Source organism: Podarcis tiliguerta (assembly GCF_965153285.1).
Source record: "Podarcis tiliguerta genome assembly, chromosome: 6".
Classification (NCBI taxonomy): domain Eukaryota; kingdom Metazoa; phylum Chordata; class Lepidosauria; order Squamata; family Lacertidae; genus Podarcis; species Podarcis tiliguerta.
In genome coordinates, this window is record NC_139539.1 from 95,010,924 (window position 1) to 95,028,894 (window position 17,971).

The 17,971-nt window shown below is 47.2% G+C and overlaps 2 protein-coding genes across 3 annotated transcripts in view; one reads left to right on the forward strand and one right to left on the reverse strand.

Moving 5' to 3' along the window:
• Positions 1-276: 276 nt before the first annotated feature.
• Positions 277-15,436, reverse strand: GLUL (glutamate-ammonia ligase). 2 transcript variants are annotated; one of them, XM_083446532.1, is made up of 7 exons: positions 15,017-15,436; positions 9,578-9,768; positions 6,841-7,002; positions 4,371-4,517; positions 3,277-3,404; positions 2,906-3,105; positions 277-2,162 (listed from the first exon to the last, which is right to left on the reverse strand). In XM_083446532.1, the coding sequence occupies exons 1-7, from the start codon at positions 15,412-15,414 to the stop codon at positions 1,844-1,846; spliced, it is 1,545 nt and encodes a 514-aa protein (XP_083302658.1). In that variant the 5' UTR covers positions 15,415-15,436; the 3' UTR covers positions 277-1,843. The 2 variants fall into 2 exon arrangements, with proteins under 2 accessions (XP_083302658.1, XP_083302659.1); XM_083446533.1 differs by lacking the exon at positions 15,017-15,436 and adding an exon at positions 14,365-14,529.
• Positions 14,636-17,971, forward strand: part of RGSL1 (regulator of G protein signaling like 1) — a 40,260-nt gene continuing 36,924 nt past the window's right edge. The window contains exons 1-2 of the mRNA XM_083446484.1: positions 14,636-15,329; positions 15,511-15,656. The gene's annotated coding sequence lies outside the window, so the exon portion shown is untranslated. The remainder of the gene's footprint in view (positions 15,330-15,510; positions 15,657-17,971) is intronic.

Sequence of the window (17,971 nt, forward strand, 5' to 3'; positions counted from 1 at the left end):
TTTTTTTTCTGCATATTGCTCAGTGAATTCTCCTCGATGACAAAAATGTTGATTTTGTTTGGTTAAAGGAAACTGTAGGCACACACAAAAAAAAGGATAATCCTTGGATGCCTAGATCCAGGTTTGGGGCAAGTACTCTGTCTGGCGAGAACTGCTGCTGTGCGCAGGGGCAGCAGCCATGAATGCCCCCGGCAGCTGAGGTTTCCCACCCCCAGTATGAATTAAGTCAAGTACACACAGGGGGACATGGAAAAGAGGGAGGCAGAAAATTGCAACTAGGTTTGATTTTTAAATTTTTATTACAAAAAACCCCACCCTATTTTCAAGTCCAAATGCAGCGGAAGATGATTGGCACCATCCAAGATACCAACGTACAAAATCCCGGAACGTTTGAACCCACTAGCATTATTACCTCTGAGCGCAACTATTGTTTTATTAGTGGAGTCCTGGCAGAAGCATTTCTGGATGTACCAGGATGTACCTAACAGGAGCAGTGGTGGCCTCTGCCAAACTTTACAACTTTAGAAACCCCTAAAAACATGTTATTTAAAAATCTCTAAAAACCTCGCTTCCCACCTGTTCTTCTTCATTGGTGCAGTCATCAAAAGCCAACATGCAAATCCTACTGGAGATTTTAACACACTCCTTGACCCTGCTCCCGCACCCCCACCCCCCGCCAAATACTTGTCAAATAACATGGTTCAAGTTGACCAGCCAACTCCTTTTGTCTGAAGCACGGTTGTATCTTGTTGCCACAACTAGCTGCACGCGGCCTTGCTGAGACAACCCCGGTGGCTCCAGTTTAAATTAAAAAATTAATACCTATTTTCACTTATAAACTTGTAAACGGATACCCCTTGCTTATAACAAGCCATCAAAGCTGCTCTTGAAGGTGAAACATGCAGCTCTTTTTTCCTCTCTCCCCTCCCCATCTTTTCTCCTTGCCCCCTTCCTCGATCCTGTACGCAAGTCTTAACCAACAGACACCTGTAGCAAACTCAGCCTTTTTGCAAATGGCTGATTGAGTGGACCTTTTTGAAAGAAAAGAAACACAAACATTTTTTTTCCTTTTCAGGCATTAAAATATAAAAATACTACTTCACTCTGTGTTAGAAACAGAAAAGTCAAGACAGCTTCCAAAACAGATCAAACATGTTGCAACAGCTTTTGAATAAGACTTGGTCTTGTGGGGACGACAACTGACCACAGGTTGCAAGAATGCCCAGCACTGCCCCACGGTTGGCATGCCATAATGCCCCTCCATCTCATAATAAGGGGCTATTAAAACACCCTTCTGCCCATGAGAGAGATTGGGTGTGGACCCAGGCTAGGTATGGGTTAAGCCACCTTCCTATTTTCCATGGTGAGCTGCGGAACGCCTCAATTTTCAAGCGCCACTGAAGTGAAGAAATGATGCGCCAAAGGCTTCCCTCACTCTGCCTCTCTCCTGTTCCTTTCAGCAGGGCTCACAAAGGGCACGTTTGGGCGAGGAGCACAACAAATGGGCCTTGCACCTATTTTTCTTAAGCATCCCCCCCCCCCACTGTGCTGTCTGTCCTTGGAAGTGCCCGAAATCCTGTCAAGACATACAGATGGATTAGACAAAAATAGTGGTTAACTGGGGACTGTTTCCGCTAATGCCTACTCTTCCTTTTCCTGGCCTCTCAAACGACAGAATAAACACTGAAAGAGACTAAGACTTCCCTCTTCCACCCAGAAGAAACAAGAGGGTAAATTTGGGGGAGGCACAGACATGGTATTATCTCATGCCCTCAGAATTAACATCTAGAAAATGCAGAAGGGGGAAGGGAATGGGTGGGTTCCTGTGTGGGACAGAGTTCACTTAGTTCTTGTACTCAAAGGGCTCGTCCCCAGTTTCGTTGAGGAGACAAGTGCGGACGAGAGCTTCAGTCACGGCGTACGGGTCGCAGTTGGCGGAGGGTCGGCGGTCTTCAAAATAGCCCATCTTATCTTGGCCCACTTTCCTCGGGATGCGGATGCTGGCCCCACGGTTGGCTACCCCAGCAGAGAACTCATTGATGTTGGACGTCTCATGGAAGCCGGTCAGGCGCCTGGCGTTATCCAGCCCCCCTTTGGGGTCGTAGGCACGGATGTGGTACTGGTGGCGCTTGCCCAGCTTCTCAATGGCTTCTTCAATGTGCCTGTGGAAAGGAGAAGAGGCAGGATGCTGAGATTGCCAGGGGGGCCACCAAATCTCTTTAGTTGCAGGACAGCATTAGCACATCATCGGGAGAGTCAACTTTTGCTCAAGGCCACAGGTCACTATTATTGGAGTTAGGGTGTGTGTATGTGTGTGTGTGTGCTGCAATTCCTTAGAAACACAGAAAGCAAATCTAGTATTTGGTGGCTGAAGTCCACCTATTCTAAAAAATCATATAAAATAAAATAGCATGTGTGCATTTAAAAGGGAAACTGGATGTTCTGCTCACTGCAGCATTTGGCACCTCTCCAGACCCATAGAACTGCAACATGCGCACAGCCCCATTCTTGACACGTGCTCAGACACCAGTTAATTCTTTAATAGATTTTTTTTGAGCCTCCGAACCACAAAGATATTTCTCAACAACAGCAGCTAAGAAAGCCGATAATATCAAAGCAGTAGGCTATTGCAAAACGATGCAGTTCCCCTATTGCCTAGTCATACTCTGTACCAGAAGAGGAAAAATACAGGCAGATTAAAATGTACCAATCTCCTTTCTGTTTTGTATATTGTCGTGATATATCTGCATGCTTGGGTATTTTAAATTCCTGCAGAATTTGGAAGGCTTTTTTTGGAACAAGTGGCTGCACTATGTTTTTTAAGGTGTACGGCCTGAAGCTGCCAAGATCTGTCTTCCTAATCCTCTCCTAAGAAAAAACTCCCCAGGTCTGAAGACACACTCACTTGAGGCCTCCCTCCTCTCGCATGAGCTTCGTGCTGAAGTTGGTGTGGCATCCAGCTCCGTTCCAGTTCCCAGGAATGGGCTTGGGGTCAAAAGACACAATGACTCCAAAGTCTTCACATATTCTATGAAGGATGAATCGAGCAATCCAGAGGTGGTCTCCCATATCAATGGCTTCACAAGGGCCCACCTGGAACTCCCACTACAGAAGAGAGAAGACAGTTTCAAATCAGGATTGGCCTAGAGAAAGGGAGGCGCAAACTGGTCTGCACGATGCTGTTCACAGCCTTCACCTTGTACACTATTACACCTGCAAAGAACCCCAAGGCAGAGAGACCAACATTCGTTTCGGGATTTTGGCTCCAATATCTACCTGTGCTGGCATCACTTCTGCATTTGTGCCTCCAATATTCACACCGGCATATAGGCAGGCTCGATAATGGGCTTCCACAATGTCTCGGCCATAGGCCTTGTCTGCTCCAACACCACAGTAGTATGGCCCTGCAGAATGCCAGAAGGAAGAGGAGTTCACGGGTGAGTCAGCATCTCTAACCACCATGTTCAGCACATGACTATACATTTTTGCAAAGGGTGCTCCTGTAATATCATTGCAGGAATCATGACCGGCATTCATCCGGCTCATATATTTGGTGGAGCCAAAGTTGGTCACTGTTCTTTTCTTTTGCAAATGTTTCTAAATGCCATCTTTGAATCCTACATCAAATGTAGCCTCAGACTCTTATTTGCATATTACCTGCAGGGATGTGGTGGGAGCAACCTTAAGAACTGTGTCTCTGCCACTCACATCCAGCCATGCAGTAAGGCAAACTGTGCAGTTACTATTTTATGCAAACTGATGGCCTTGCCTTGAAAGGTGGCACATAAACCATGGAATTAATACAGTGGTACCTTGGTTTAAGAACAGTTTAGTTTATGAACAACTTCGATTAAGAACACTGCAAACCCAGAAGTAGGTGTTTTGGTTTGTGAACTTTGCCTTGGAATAAGAACATGTTCTGCTTCCTGTTGAGTGTAAATCGAGTCCCCTGCTGCTATGGGAAAGCACGCCTTGGTTTAAGAATGGACTTCCAGAATGGATTAAGTTCGTAAACCAAGGTACCACTGTAATTCTGCACTGCACTGAAAGTGCTCAGCCTAGAGGTGATGTGTCCTTAGCAATGCTGTACACATGCAAGTCTAAGAGGAAAATGCAACGTGGAGCAACTTCAAAGTCCCACCATTAGCATGTGAACAAAGGCCTTACAATTTTATCACCCACACTTTGCAATAGTGAATATCCTTCTGCCAAGATAGGCCAATGTTCCACCCAGCTCAGCACCAACTGCCACTTCAAACCCCCATCATTTGTGCAGACAAAGCACAAGTTCTGCTGCTAAGCTGCGGCAGGTTGCAATTTGCTCTTAGGAACTCAAGACCATCCGTGGTCTTCCTTTGTAGCATCTTTACCTTGTGGTCCGGGAAAGCCATTGGAAGGCCAGCCAAAGGGATGTCCATCTGTTCCCAGAAGAGTATATTCTTGCTCCATCCCAAACCAGGGGTTCTGGTTAGACACCATGTCCATAATCCTTTTACAAGTGGACCTTAAATTTGTTTCTGGGGGGAAAACGTGTGTAAGGCAAATTAGTATTACTTGTACCATACCACAAGCTCTGCCTGAAGGAACTTGCAGGTAGTTTTCTCATGCCTCTCCACTGCATGGGGGAAATGCTAGCGGGTGACGGTTCATCAAGAGTCTTTACAAAAGAGTTTAAGAATATATACCACCATATCATAGGTAAAAGGTAGGTAAAGGACCTCTGGACGGTTAAGTCCAGTCAAAGGCGACTATGGGGTTGTGGCGCTCATCTCGCTTTCAGGCAGAGGGAGCCAGCGTTGTCCACAGACAGCTTTCCAGGTCATGTGGCCAGCATGACTAAACCGCTTCTGGTGCAATGGGACACCGTAATGGAAACCAGAGCGCACGGAAATGCTGTTTACTTTCCCACCACTGTGGTACCTATTTACCTCCTCGCACTTGCGTGCTTTCAAACTGCTAGGTTGGCAGAAGGTGGGACCAAGAAGTGGGAGCTCACCCCATCATGGGGATTTGAACCACCGACCTACTGATTGGCAAACCCAAGAGGCTCAGTGGGTTAGACCACAGCACCACCCGCATCCCTCACCATATTGTAAGACATCAGGGCAACATAGATCAGCAAAACATAATAACCCCATTCAGAACTGCAGAAAGTGTTGCAATCTATTAGTAAAGGCCAGAGCATCTTGTGGTTCTTTCCAATTAGACCACAAAGTTATCCTGGAAAGTGGATCACTAGGCTCATTTCCCATATTAAGTAAGAATGGAAGCTGGGAGACAGATTGCCCAATTCCATTCAAAAAGTTTCTAGCTAAACTGGGATCTGAACTTTGCAGCTAAACTATCTTGAACACTGGCATCAAACCCAAACAGTTATGTTTAACGGAGTGCTTGAAATGTCACCTTGGCAACGGTGTTATCACCATGGTAACTACAGTGTCATGGCTCCTAGTTGCAAATGGATTCTGCAGGAAGGCGAGGCAGTGGTTAAAAGAGAAGAATGGCTGTGTTCAATATGTTGCGAGAAAGAAGCATGGGGGGAGCTATGCATGCACCCAACAGATCAGCTGACGCAGCTGGAAGAATGAATGTCTTGTGGATGAAAGTGGCATCTGATGTTTACTGGCTTTTCTGCCAACATTACGCCAGCACCGTGAGCTTCCGGAGGCAAATGGCTGAGGTTACTGGACACAGAAGGTTGGTCTAGATCAGCCTTCCCCAACTTGGTGCCCCCTGGATGATGTTTTGGACTGCAACTCTCATCAAACCCACCCAGCACCATCTATAGTCCAAATCCTCATCTGGAGGGCACAAGCTTGGTGACTAGACAGACCTTTGCTTTGATCCATGAAGGAAATGTTAAATTTCTCTCTTTCAAAAAGGCGTAAGACTACCTGTTACATTTATATAGGGATGCTAGGGTTAAAAATTATTATTATTATTTTATTTATACCCCACCCATCTGACTGGGTTGCCCCAGCCACTCTGGGCCGCTTACAGCATAAAACACTTGCAATCGACTCAGATCAAGTTCTCCTCTGACAGTGTATGTACTCTTGTACATAGAAAAGCATGAAAATAAAAGAGGATCAAAATGCTTGCTTCAAGAAGGGAGGAGAAAAATTGCTTATTTTGGACTTTCCGTGAGAAAAGGAAATGAATGACTACGGGAAACTTGTAACTTAGAGGAAATATTGTTTATCAGAAAGTGGAGTAGACAGTTGCTTGCATTGACTGATTGTTTTAAATAATTCTATTTTCTTCTAGTACGTGACCAGCAGATGGAAAATCAAAGTCCCTCTTTTGTAATTGTTGCTAATGTTTCTCTGTTTCTGCTTTCTTTATTTTTTTCTTTCTCACTTCTATTTCTCTTTTTCATTTGCTTCTTTTTCTCATTTTATCTCTCAGGTATCTTATTGTATTATGGGCAAACCTTAATAAAAATCTTATTGAAAACAAACAATTTGCTTATCCTTAATTTGTACAGTAAATCTTTTGTCACAACCTGAAAGTGCTGCTTAATGTCTCATGGGAAATAAGTTCCTATGTTCCAGGAATCCTGTCCTCTGTTATGCTGCCCTCTAAGCACAGAGGTTTCCCTTATTCATCTTAGCTAGCAGCTGTTGACACCAGATACCAACCTTTGTGAATTTGTTTTGTCCTTTAAAAAAAGAACAAGCTCCGTATATCTCCTAGCTCCCATTCTCAGGTTGACGGGGCCTGAACTTCCTAAGTATTACTATGACTTGTTCCTCATTTCTCCCAAGCGCAGCCTTTTCTGCACTCTTTTTTTCCTATCAAGAGCAGAGCCGAAGGGGAAAGGAGCCGCGCTGGACATACCTGCCGGCTTGCGGTTGTACTTCAGGACCTCACAGAGCACCAGCTTGTTGGGGTCTTTGCGGAAGGGGTCCCGGAACATGGCAGATGGCACCAGGTACATGTCGCTGTTGGAGCCCTCAGACTGGTAGGTACTAGAGCCATCAAAATTCCACTCTGGCAGATCTGGAAGCAGAAGCACAGGCTGCCTTAGCGATAAACTCCGGCTACTTCCCAGAAAAAGAATCTATGCTAACTGGCTGTGCTGCCACCGCTATAGCTGAAATGAGGCCTGCTTGTGAGGAATAGGAAAGTTGCATCCAGAATAAATGTGCATTTGGGATTTATCATGTTCTGGAGCAGCTGTTTAGGAAGATGCCTGCAATGTGTACAAAATGTGTACAAAAAGGGGATGTGTACAAAATGTGTACAAAAAGGGGATTTTCTGCATCAATGCGGGAAACAGTTTAAGTTGGTTTTCCACCTAACAGGGGAAATACTGAAGATCTGTTACAGGCCCAAGGTGGCGGCAGCTTGACACCTCCCCCCCCCCCCCCGGCAAAACAGAGAAACTAGCATGCCATACCTTGCCACTGGTGTCTGTGACCATGTTCCTATGCTACCATTTCATGCCAACAGCTTGTTACAACAAATCAGAGAATCCAAGCAGAGCACCTGCCATTCAGCTCAGAGCTAGGATGCTCCAGAACCCATTGTATTAAAAGCGGAAGCCCCACATCCTCAGGTTTATAGAGAAACTTGATTCAAAACATTGGGCAGCTGTGCTTGCAAATAATCCAGGGCTTCAGATCCTGCCCCAGGCGCCTCTGCTCCCCCCCCCTCCCAGATCTTGACCCCACAGCGTTCCTTATGCCAGAAGTCTGGTTTTGCTCTGTTTCAAAGCGTTCCCTCCAGGGCAGGATGTGTGCGTGAGAGTGGGCCCAGGTACAGGCATTAAGAGTAGGCGGGAGAGAGAATGAGCAAACGGTATAATCATATTTGAATTGGCATTAAAGTGGTTAATCCAGCCAGCTTGATCCCTTTCATATGCTTGAGGTGGCGAAATGATTTAAACCAAGCAGTGCCAGCCGCTCGCTCTTCAGAATGAAAACAAAGCACTCGACTAAATACTTCTAATTGGCCATACATGCTCTGCGGGTTTCATAACCATCTCTGGCCAGCTCCATGGCAACATGTGAAGAAATCCTAATGCTGTTTATTGTGTTGGGGAGGCCGCTTTGTTCGGAGGGGCAAACAAAAGGCCAACTCACTGTGCGCAGTGGAAATTTTTATGGCTCTCCCCCCCCCCCTTGCTTCCTGCCACCTTCACAAGATCAGGGATGAATACTGGCACACCAAGGCACTGAGCGAACAAGCAAGCGGCATGATCAGGGAGCCCCCACAACCCTGGAATGGTAGTTTACAGAGTTACATTTCCCAGAAACCGAAACAAACTATCCTCCCAGGATCCTCTAAAGGTGTAACGCGTTGGGCTTATTTCAGAATCACAGCACAGCCTGCAAGACAGCAGACCTCATTGAGGATGGGACGCCCCCTCCAGATGCTGTGGAGAGTCACATCAGCGCCAACCAACTCGGTCCAGTCAGGAATGGGAGGCGCTGCCATCCAACAGCATCTGGAGGTCACAGGCTCCCTGTCCTGGGGGCAGAAGGGGGACAGACAGCTCAGCTGTTTTGAGTCTGGGGAAAAAGCTTAGCACAAAAGTTGTAAGTCTGAGGGGAATCATGTCCTATGATGTCCTATTAGATTCAGCGGTGTGTTCTTCTGAGCAGAAATACATAGGATTACACTGCACACTGGTGACCAACCCACCCAAGCTTTGAGTCAACAGTGAATCACTGGATAATGGTTCTGATCAATGGGGCGTAGGGCCTAGGCTGAAGTTCAAGTCTATCAATTTTTTGAAGTCACTTTGGCTCTACTTGTCTTAGAGGGAATTAAAAGGAAAAAGATATGACTTTGCCTTCTTTGTGAAATGTAGACAAACCTCTTCCCCACCTTTTCTCCTCCACCAACATTCGGTTCATCTGGCACAAAAAGGAACTGAACTTTGGCAGACAACCCATTTATCCCACTAGACAACTTTGACATTTTCCTGGTGCGCACGTTTACTCAAATGCAAGTCCCACTGTGTTCAGGCCTTATTCCCAGGTAAGTGTGCAAAGGACTGTAGTAAACATTGTTGGCTGGGGAGCTGGAATGCACTATAAACTCATAAAAACGCATAAAAACACCCCCACCATGCTCGTTTTCAGTTTTTTACCCAATGGAAAAATGTTTCAGAGCAGGGAAAGAGCCAGGTTCTTCTTCAATGCAGAAAATAAAATAAAATAAATAATTTATACCCTGCCCATCTGGCTGGGTTTCTCCAGTCATTCTGGGTGGCTCAACAGAATTATTTAAAACACGATAAAACATCACACATTAAAAACTTCCCTGAACAGGGCTGCCTAGTCACCAGGCAGTCACTAGCTAGGCTGGCAGCTCTTGCCCAGAAACAGGGTGGCATCGCAGAGCCAGAGCAAGAAGCTGGCATCACAAATAGACCGGGGGGGGGGGGAAGAGTTGTTGTTTTTATTTTGATTATATATATATTGTGGTTTTTATGTTGACCTTCTCTGTGAACCTCCCTAAGACCTCTGGGTATAGGGTGGTATATAAATTCAATAAACAACAACAACATGGCTTGCGGTCCTTTTTCACAGGTAGGATAGAAGCACATGCCAACCCGCCTGCTTACCTTCAACGTTCTTGGGCTCTTGCTCCAGGGTCCGGGTTTTACAGCGCAGGAACTCGCCAGTCCCATCAATCCAGATGTACATTGCTTGCACCTTGTCACCCTGAGGCAGCTTCATGTACATCTGCTTTATGGCTTTGCTCAGGTGGGAACTCGCAGAGGTAGCCATGGCTACAGAAGCTGTTTCTGAAGGCCTGTAAAGCAAAGTGGGGGGGGGGGGGGAGGAGTCCATGAAAGGGAGTCCTGCCAACAAGCAAGGAGGGAGACTTTCCTAGTTGCAATCAGTGCTCTCTGGTAACCCAGGCAGAGTATGCCAGTCAAGTTAAGAGTCCAGCTGTGGAGCGCTGCCAGCTATTTACACTGGCTGAACATCAGGCCATGGATGGGCAAATGGAATCTAAAGACAGCCATGCTTTGAAGTGGCAACTTGCATCACCTTCATGTGACATGAAAGCTACACTTTTGCTGGTATATACACATATGACCACACTGCACAGTCAACACAGTTGGGTCAATCAAAATAAGTTACTGTATGTCAGGATGTGATACGCAGTTGAGGGTTGAGCAACGATGCTGTTAAAGAACGAGGAGCTGGCAGTATTGCCTGAATTCCAAAATCTAACTTGGGACACTTATACAAAAGAAGCACTCAGTCCCAAATAATTCAGCCCTGATTAGCACTTCCGGTATTGCAATGCCAGGTGTTTAGGACTTTCATCATATGAAAAACTGGGAGAGAGTGATGCCCACTTTGGAATTCAGAGAGCACAGGGTGTCATATCCAGTGGTGCTTTTCAATTTAATACTGGAATCTGCGTGTCACTGCCATCTTTAATTTGTCTGCTTCTTGCACTTTCCATTTTTAAAATAAGGAATCTAAATTGTTCTAGAGTCATATCAGTATCTTGCTGTTCTATCAGTTGTTTGCTAACAATTGAAAACAGCTGTTACTACAAACTCATGCCAAGAAGTTGCACAAGCTGCAACCCTCCCCCCAAAAACCCTTTAGAGCAGGTGAGAAAAGGTATGTTTTAAGAAATGTGTCACTGTCTTTCCAAATTAACTGCCCGAGGCAATGCACAATAAAGATCCTCCATAAAAACCATAAAAGCATTGTACAAGGCAAAATCTGCAGCAGCAAAATATTAAATCTCCCATCCGCAAAGCATGCCTGAACAGGAAGGTTTTCCTCTGTCTCCTAAAGAGAGAAACTAATTTAGTTTCCTAAGCTATGATGAGTTAGAGGGTAGGAGTTATGAAGGCCTTGGAGGGTGTTCTCATGAACATAACAGCATCTGATGGTACTTTGAGCCCAGGCTCTGGGTAACGTGAGGTATTATTTCTCCCATATAAGCCAAATGCTACTAATTAATTGGAGGGATAGTTAAGTGCTGTACTTGGGTACAATACAACAATAAGGGTAAAATGTGCCCTCCAGTACTGACAGGGGATGGCCTTGATAGGGATTCTGCAAAGTATTCCATGCACACACATCCATTTAAAGGCCCTTGCAAGCTACAGGCCCTTCCTTTGCATACACCTCCCCAGCCATAGTTATAAGCGTTTTACGAGTATGCAATAACCAGCACTTTGAATCATGCCTGGAAAACTACAACAAACCAGTGTAAGTAATATATTTTACTGGTGAAACTATATTAAAAGGCAGTCTCAACGATCTACTTAAGACTTTCCAAATCCATTAGAACCTGTACACAATCTCTCCTACCTTGAGTGAATGGAAACATGCTTGTAAGACATACATATTGTGCACGATGGGAAAGCCAGTGGTGACCATGCCATTGCCCATGTGCCAAACACTTTTGTAATGGCATAATTCAGCATGTGGAGGTCCTTCCACAGGGGCAGCTGCAACAACAAAACTCCCAGATTCCATGTGAGCTCATGATTCCCAGATATACATTTCGAACAACTCAATTCTGCAGAAAGCTAAAAAAAATGAACTCCGCTGCACCATCCTGCTGTAAACTGGGTACTGCTGTTTATACTATTTTTAGCATCTGAGAGTCCCATCCAGCAATGTGTTGTTCCCATACTTGTAACATGATATACATGAAACCGATACCTATTGTATAAAGGAGATTCCAGGAAGGCCTGGACCAATCTGAAACTTTCTCAAGTTGGGAAGTGTGATTTAAATATGCATGGCATATTTTCCACTGTACTGAATTTACACTGGACAGCACAGAAGGGTTCCCAGCGCTCTGAAGCACTTGACCACTCTGGCGCAAGATCAGAAGTTCTTCCCAATGGGAGCTTGTATGCTGCTCTTTAATCAAATAGATCACGAACTTGCAATACTTATCCAGTAACTTGGCTGTTTTCTTAAGAGAAACTAGGGCTGCAATCTTCTTGTACAATGTACAGTACACACACTTCCCCTGTGAGTCTCACTGAAATAAATGAGGCTTACTTCTGAGTAGACACAGAGGCTCATACTGTAATGGGAACAGACACTTCCAACTACTTTTGCAGTGGATAAAGGTCTCCTTTTGTGGAGGCTGTAGGGTCCTAGCTGATGTTAAACAGGAACTCCACTAATAATCTCTCTAGTTTGGGATGCACAAAAAGTACTTTTCTGGTAGCTACAAAAAATTGACATTGAAACACTGGAAACCTAATGTTCCTCCAAACACAGGAATTTGTATTGTCAATTGATGTGCATTAGCAGCCTAGTATGTGATAAAAAGCATGGCAAAATAACAATTAAACAACATTCCAATGCTTCATTAGACAATTTCATTGAATTGTTATGCATTTCCCCTTTTATCTTCTGCATTCATCCAACTTTCCCTTAATGACAGAACAAAGAGTCCTGTAGCGCCTTGAAGATTAATCCATCATGGTATAATCTTTTGGGGACTAGAGTTATTTTATGTTGAAAAGTGTTAGCTATATCTATAATGAATTTCCATTGAAAAATAACTCCCCACTTTATTTTTAGTGTTGAAGCTTTTATGCTTACTCCTTAAAAATGTAGAAGATGAAATATAACAAGAATATATTACACAGATATAGTCATCAAGAGGCTGGCCGTCTGTATAGCTCCACTACCCAGGATGCTATGCAAGCTTTTGAGTTCAGACAGAACTCTTTGTTGTGTGGGAAATTCTATGTAGTGGTAGACATGTCTGTATGCTCTTCTACTGGTTTCCCCCCAAAAAACTTATTATGAAGTAGCTCCACATGGAAAAACTGCTACAAAGGAATGCTTCCATTGAGGTCTGGATCATCTACCCGCCCTGAGCCATACGCAGCACAAATATATGTTGTGCGATATTGTACATACAAATGGCAAACTTGACCAGGGACACCCAAAGTGCTTGTTGGGCTACGATTCCCATCAGCCCCAGCCAGGGATGATGGGAGTTACAGTTCAACATCTGCATGGCACCACATTGGTTTCCCTTGATCAAGTCCAACTGTCCCCTTCTAGGAAAGGCAGTGGCGACACCTGTGCAAAGCCTCCCCATTTCCACTCTCGACTGTTTCCAAGCTGCTTATCTTGAGGTGTCTAACTTCTCTCCGGAGGATTTATTTCCTGTGCTCTCCAACCGAAGGGCCATTTCCCATGTGCCAGGGAGGCAAAGCCAAGTTTGCCGCACTCCAAATACTGATAAGGAGGTGGGAGTCCAAGCCCAGCTCCCCACTGAGTGTACAGTACTGGTGGTTGTCACAGCCACACTGCAAAAACCTCTTGATAGGGAATGAACAAGCTTTTGTAGTTATGTGGCATTTTAGTTGGACCTTACAGACCTATGATGGCACCTACGTTTACTTGAGGATTTGTTTTCCAAATGGATCTGTAAGGTGACGTGGTGTGGGCACATGCCTTGGACCCCCCCCCCTCGGTCCTTCCACTGTGCCCTCCTCTGCTCCAGGCATCGTCTTCAAAGACAAGCCCCCCAGAGACCCTCCAGGTGGGTCCCTTGGAGAGTTTCGGGGCAGAGGCTTCTTTCCCTGCTGGCTGCGTCTCCCTCTGACCCAGAGGGAAGGGGGTGTTCGCTTCTTCTGTATGTCTGTAAGTGATGAAATGCGACGCCTGCGCACGCCCCTCCTGGAGGAGACCCCACCCCAAAGACACGGGGCTGAAGAGCATTTCCACAGGCTCCCAGGAGCCACTTACACTCTTGTTTTTACAGATCCTGGAAATTCAAAAAGCAGCCAGATTGGAGATTACCATGCCTTTGAAATGTGGAAAGTAAAAAGGGATTGCGGAAGAAATGCAGAATAAAAGAAGCTTCTTTCAAGCTCGCCCTTATTTAGCAATCCCCCTCCCTGCCCCCACGTTACTCAAACACAGGCATGAAAAATTCCTTTTGCTTCTCGATGACAAGGAAGCCCCACAGATCAGCGTTGGAGAAACCGGCTTTTCGTGTGAAAGAAGAAAGGGACCCTCCCGCCTCGCCTCCTGCCGGGCACACAGCGCCCATTGTCTCTCCCGAAACAGACAGAAGCGGATGCCATCAGTTGAGGAGAAATGCAAACGAAGCAAGACCTGCTTAGCGGGCCCATCTGGAGAGGAAAGGGGAGGGGCGGGGGAGGCAGAGGCGAAAAGCCCACGGGGCAAATGCTTCCAGACATCCCCCCCCCGAGTCCCCCCCCTTATCCATGCGCGGGGAGGCAAAGGACGCGCTGAACCTCCCCGCCGCCAGCTCCGCCCTCGCCCCGTGTGAACAGCATCGTAGCAGACCCGAAAGCAGCGCGGCTCCCCGGTCCCTCCCAAGCGGGCTCCCTCGTCCCCCTCGGCGTCCCTCGCCGCCCTGCTTTACCTTGGCGACTGCGGCGGAGGAGGAGGCGCGGCGGGCGGAGGCGGAGGAGGCGGCGGGCTGCGCTGCTGGTCAGTCTGTCCAGGGCGCTGCCATGCTCCGCTCTAGAGAAGCGGCGCCGCCGGCCGCCCCCTTTAAGCGCTGCCCGCCGCCAGCCCCGCCTCCCGGCGCGGGATCAGCTGACGCCGAGGGGAGGGGGAGGAGCAGCTGCCCGAGGCCGCCAAGCAGCAGCCCCCCCCCCCCGCGCAACAAGCCCGTCTGACGAAGCCAGTGCCCCGACTGGGACCGGGGGGGGGGGTCTCCCCTCCCCCTTCCCCGCACGCGGCTGCCTTGACTTTTGGGGCAGCCCTGCAGGCAGGCCGACTCGCGAGGAAGCGCGGGCGGGGGGGGGGGCGTTGTTTCCTGCTGGAACAGGGAAGGAGGGCGCTCATTTTGGAGCAGAAATGCCCGGGGTCGCCAATGCGGGGGGGCGAGGCCAGACTCCCCCCTCAGGAGCAGCCGCGCTTGAGTCGTGCAATGCGAAGCAAGGAGCGTGCAAAAAAAAGGGGGGAGGGGGCGGTCTGAAAAAGAAAATTGGATGACAAGAGTGAAAGCGGGAGCCGCTTCTTGGCACCCGTTGCTCCGGCTTCCCTCCCGCCCCTTTCCGGGGTCTCACCACTTAGCCGTGTTGGCTTGGAAGTCAAGCCCAGTGAGCTCCTGGGGGCTTAATTTTTTGTAGCAAAGGTTTGAGAATCGCAGCCCAGTCTCCCTGTAGCACTTCATGCATCTGCGTAGTCTCGCTGCAAGGGCCATGCAAACAAGAAATGCCCCGATTTTCAGGGTGGGGGTGTTCCTTCCAAGAAGCAGGTCCTGGAAAGCGAGGACGCGCAGCTGGCGGAGGAGCTTTCTCCGAAATGTTGACACCTCGGGAACTGCCTTTGCGCAACTTTCTCCGCGCTCGCCGAAACAACATATGAACTTGCACGCTGGTACATGTAATCTTAGCGTCGCAAACAGCTCCAAGAGGCAGGGGAAGGGAGTCGGGTTGCTTTGGGGGTTTTTTCGTGTTTGCATTTTGCTGGGGTGACCGGGGGCTGCGTTGTTTTGTTTGGGTGGGTTGGTCTTTAATGAATTTTAAAGAAGGCGTTTGTTTCAACCCACTTTTTGCAGCAGTTAAGAAAATGCAACCCATCAGGTAATAAAACTTGTGATCAGAAAGAAAGAAAAAACCCCTTACAGAACCCCTCACAGTGGCAACAATCACAACTCCTAAAGCAAAAGCCAGATAAGGTGTCGGACAAAAAGCTGAGTGCTGGGTAGGTGCAGTTTCTTCTTTCTTTCTAAAAGCCCCCTCCTTTAAATGTGCCAATGAGAGGGCCTAATACGCCTTCCCGGGGAGGGAATTCCAAAGATTTGGGGCCACCACTGAGACAGTCCTGTCCTCCACCCCAGCTACTTTTTCATTATTACTGCCGAGGTCCTAGCCAAGAGATTGTCATGCCTTTAATCCCAACATTTTATATATTATTTAATTGCATTTATTAATCGCACTCCATAAAACATCTCAAAGCGATTTCACGTCTTACATCCCCCCTTTGAAAGGCCTGATATTTTAAGTGTACACTCACTTTATACTTTGTGGAGATGGAGGGGCAGAGAGAGAGAGAGAGAGAGAGAGCGCACTTCTCTCATGAACCTCATATGATGGCTCTGGGCAAGTGGGAATGAGGAATTAAGGACTTTGCTTGACAGCAGAAGGAGCTGTGTAGGAACTAAGAGGCAAGTAGCCCAGAAAACAGTGTGAATGCGCAGAATTGAAGCTGAGCGGGTTCGATTCAGCAGTAAAAGAGCATGAAAGGAAGTGTGCATGAGCTCTCAGTTAAGTGCCTTAATTCCACTAGCATGCTTTGAGTAAAACTTGATTGTATACCACCCTGTGCTGCTTTTGCACATGATAATGCTAGTGTGTAGTGGGTTTGGGTCAGACAAAAGACAAGCACTTCTCTGTTCAGTCTCTCATTAGCTTACACAATTCACTACAAAATGTAGCGATGGCCCCTGCCTTAGACGGCTTTGTAGAAAGATTTGCACCAATTAATGGAGACTGTTAGCCATCAAGGCTAGCTCCGGGCGCCCTCCATGTGCCCTGGGACTCCCAACTGCCACCGACCCCATCCAGCACAGCCAGCGGTCAGGGATGATGGGAATTGGAGCCTCACAGCATCTGGGAGGCCCTGGGCTGGCCCTCAAATTGCAGCTGTGGCTTGCTGCTACCATTACTGCCTGTTCTTTGAGGAGCTGGATCGAGTTGATGGAGGAAGGCAAGTCCTAATGCAGACCCAGCTTCCGTTCACCTTGAGTCACCTGGGCTCCCCCTGCCTCTTCTGCAACTCGCCAAGCCCTTCCATCAGAGAGTGCTTTGTCTGATGCCATGGTTTGGGACCACATCAAGTGGTCGGTTATTTCGCAGTGGAGACAAACCTCCAATTATTCAGACAAGTTCGTATCTGGTCACTTGAACCTAATTGCTCAGCTAGGGGAGAAACTGGGCTAGGGACAGAGAGAGGGGGGCACACAAATTAATTATTACGATTATCATCTTTAAAATGGCATTGCAAATTAATTAGTCTGTGGTAGAGCATGTACTTTGCACACAAAAGTTCTCAGATTCATCTCTGAAAAAGTGGGTGCAGATCCTGCGCCTTTAATAACGGGGATTTCTGCAAGCATAGCTAGCCAACTGAAATTCCCTCTTCTAGACAACTGGCAAGGAGGAGCCCTGCTCACCCCACCCCTGTGTTTATCAGGTCTCCTTTCCCCAGGTACGTATGGGAAGGTTTCTTGCCTAAAGCCCAGGAGAGCTGCCTCCACTCTGGTTGACCGGTGCTCTGGCGGAAAGCAGCTCCCTGCGTTTCGTCAACTGCCTGTTGCAGAACACACTCCAGATAACTCTGTGTGGAGACGGTAGACCAGTTTGATGGTGTCCCTAGTCCAGCATCTGTTTCTTTGATATTCAGAGTTTCTTAGGTATGTCAGGTGTCTCCCGACAGGTGCTCCTCAGACTTGACTCAGTTGCAATATTAAGGCCCCGTTTAGGAGCACCCATGGAAGAGAGAATTTGGGCTGCCACGGTTTTCCTGACTCCTAGATGACAAGCTGCGCCTGCTAAAAATCCATTTTCTCCATTGCTAATCCGGGATATCAAGTGTTCTCCCAGTATTAACCAGTTTTCCTTGGTACCAATCTTCCCTTTCTCTGTGTTGCAAAGAAAGGAAATTGCAGAAGGGGTCAGCTTTTGTCCCTTCCTCGCTCTCTTGCCTCACCCCCTGCTCATTGCATGTCAGAACAAAGGTTCTTCGAAGGTGCTTAGGTGTCTTGGAGGCTGCCCTGGTTCAGAATTCATGCCCCCCCCCCCCCGCAAGCTATTTTCAAAGGTTGTTTACCAACTAAAGCTACAGCAGGAGGCTGGGTGACTTGAAGCCAGTGTGAGATGAGCCCCCTCTAGCGAGGGATCTTGGAGAACTCCCCTTCGCTCCAAACATGTTTACTTGCTAGCAGAGGTTTAAAGACTGTCTCAAGGCAAATCTAAAAAAAATGTAGTATAAACACGGACAACTGGGAAACACTGGCC

Coding starts and splice junctions, on each gene's coding strand:
- GLUL (XM_083446532.1), bottom strand. CDS start 15,414: ATGCAAACACGAAAAAACCCCCAAAGCAACCCGACTCCCTTCCCCTGC. Junction 9,769..15,016: donor CAAGCCAACACGGCTAAGTG/GTGAGACCCCGG, acceptor TTTGCTTTACAG/GCCTTCAGAAACAGCTTCTG. Junction 4,518..6,840: donor GTACAACCGCAAGCCGGCAG/GTATGTCCAGCG, acceptor TTTTCCCCCCAG/AAACAAATTTAAGGTCCACT.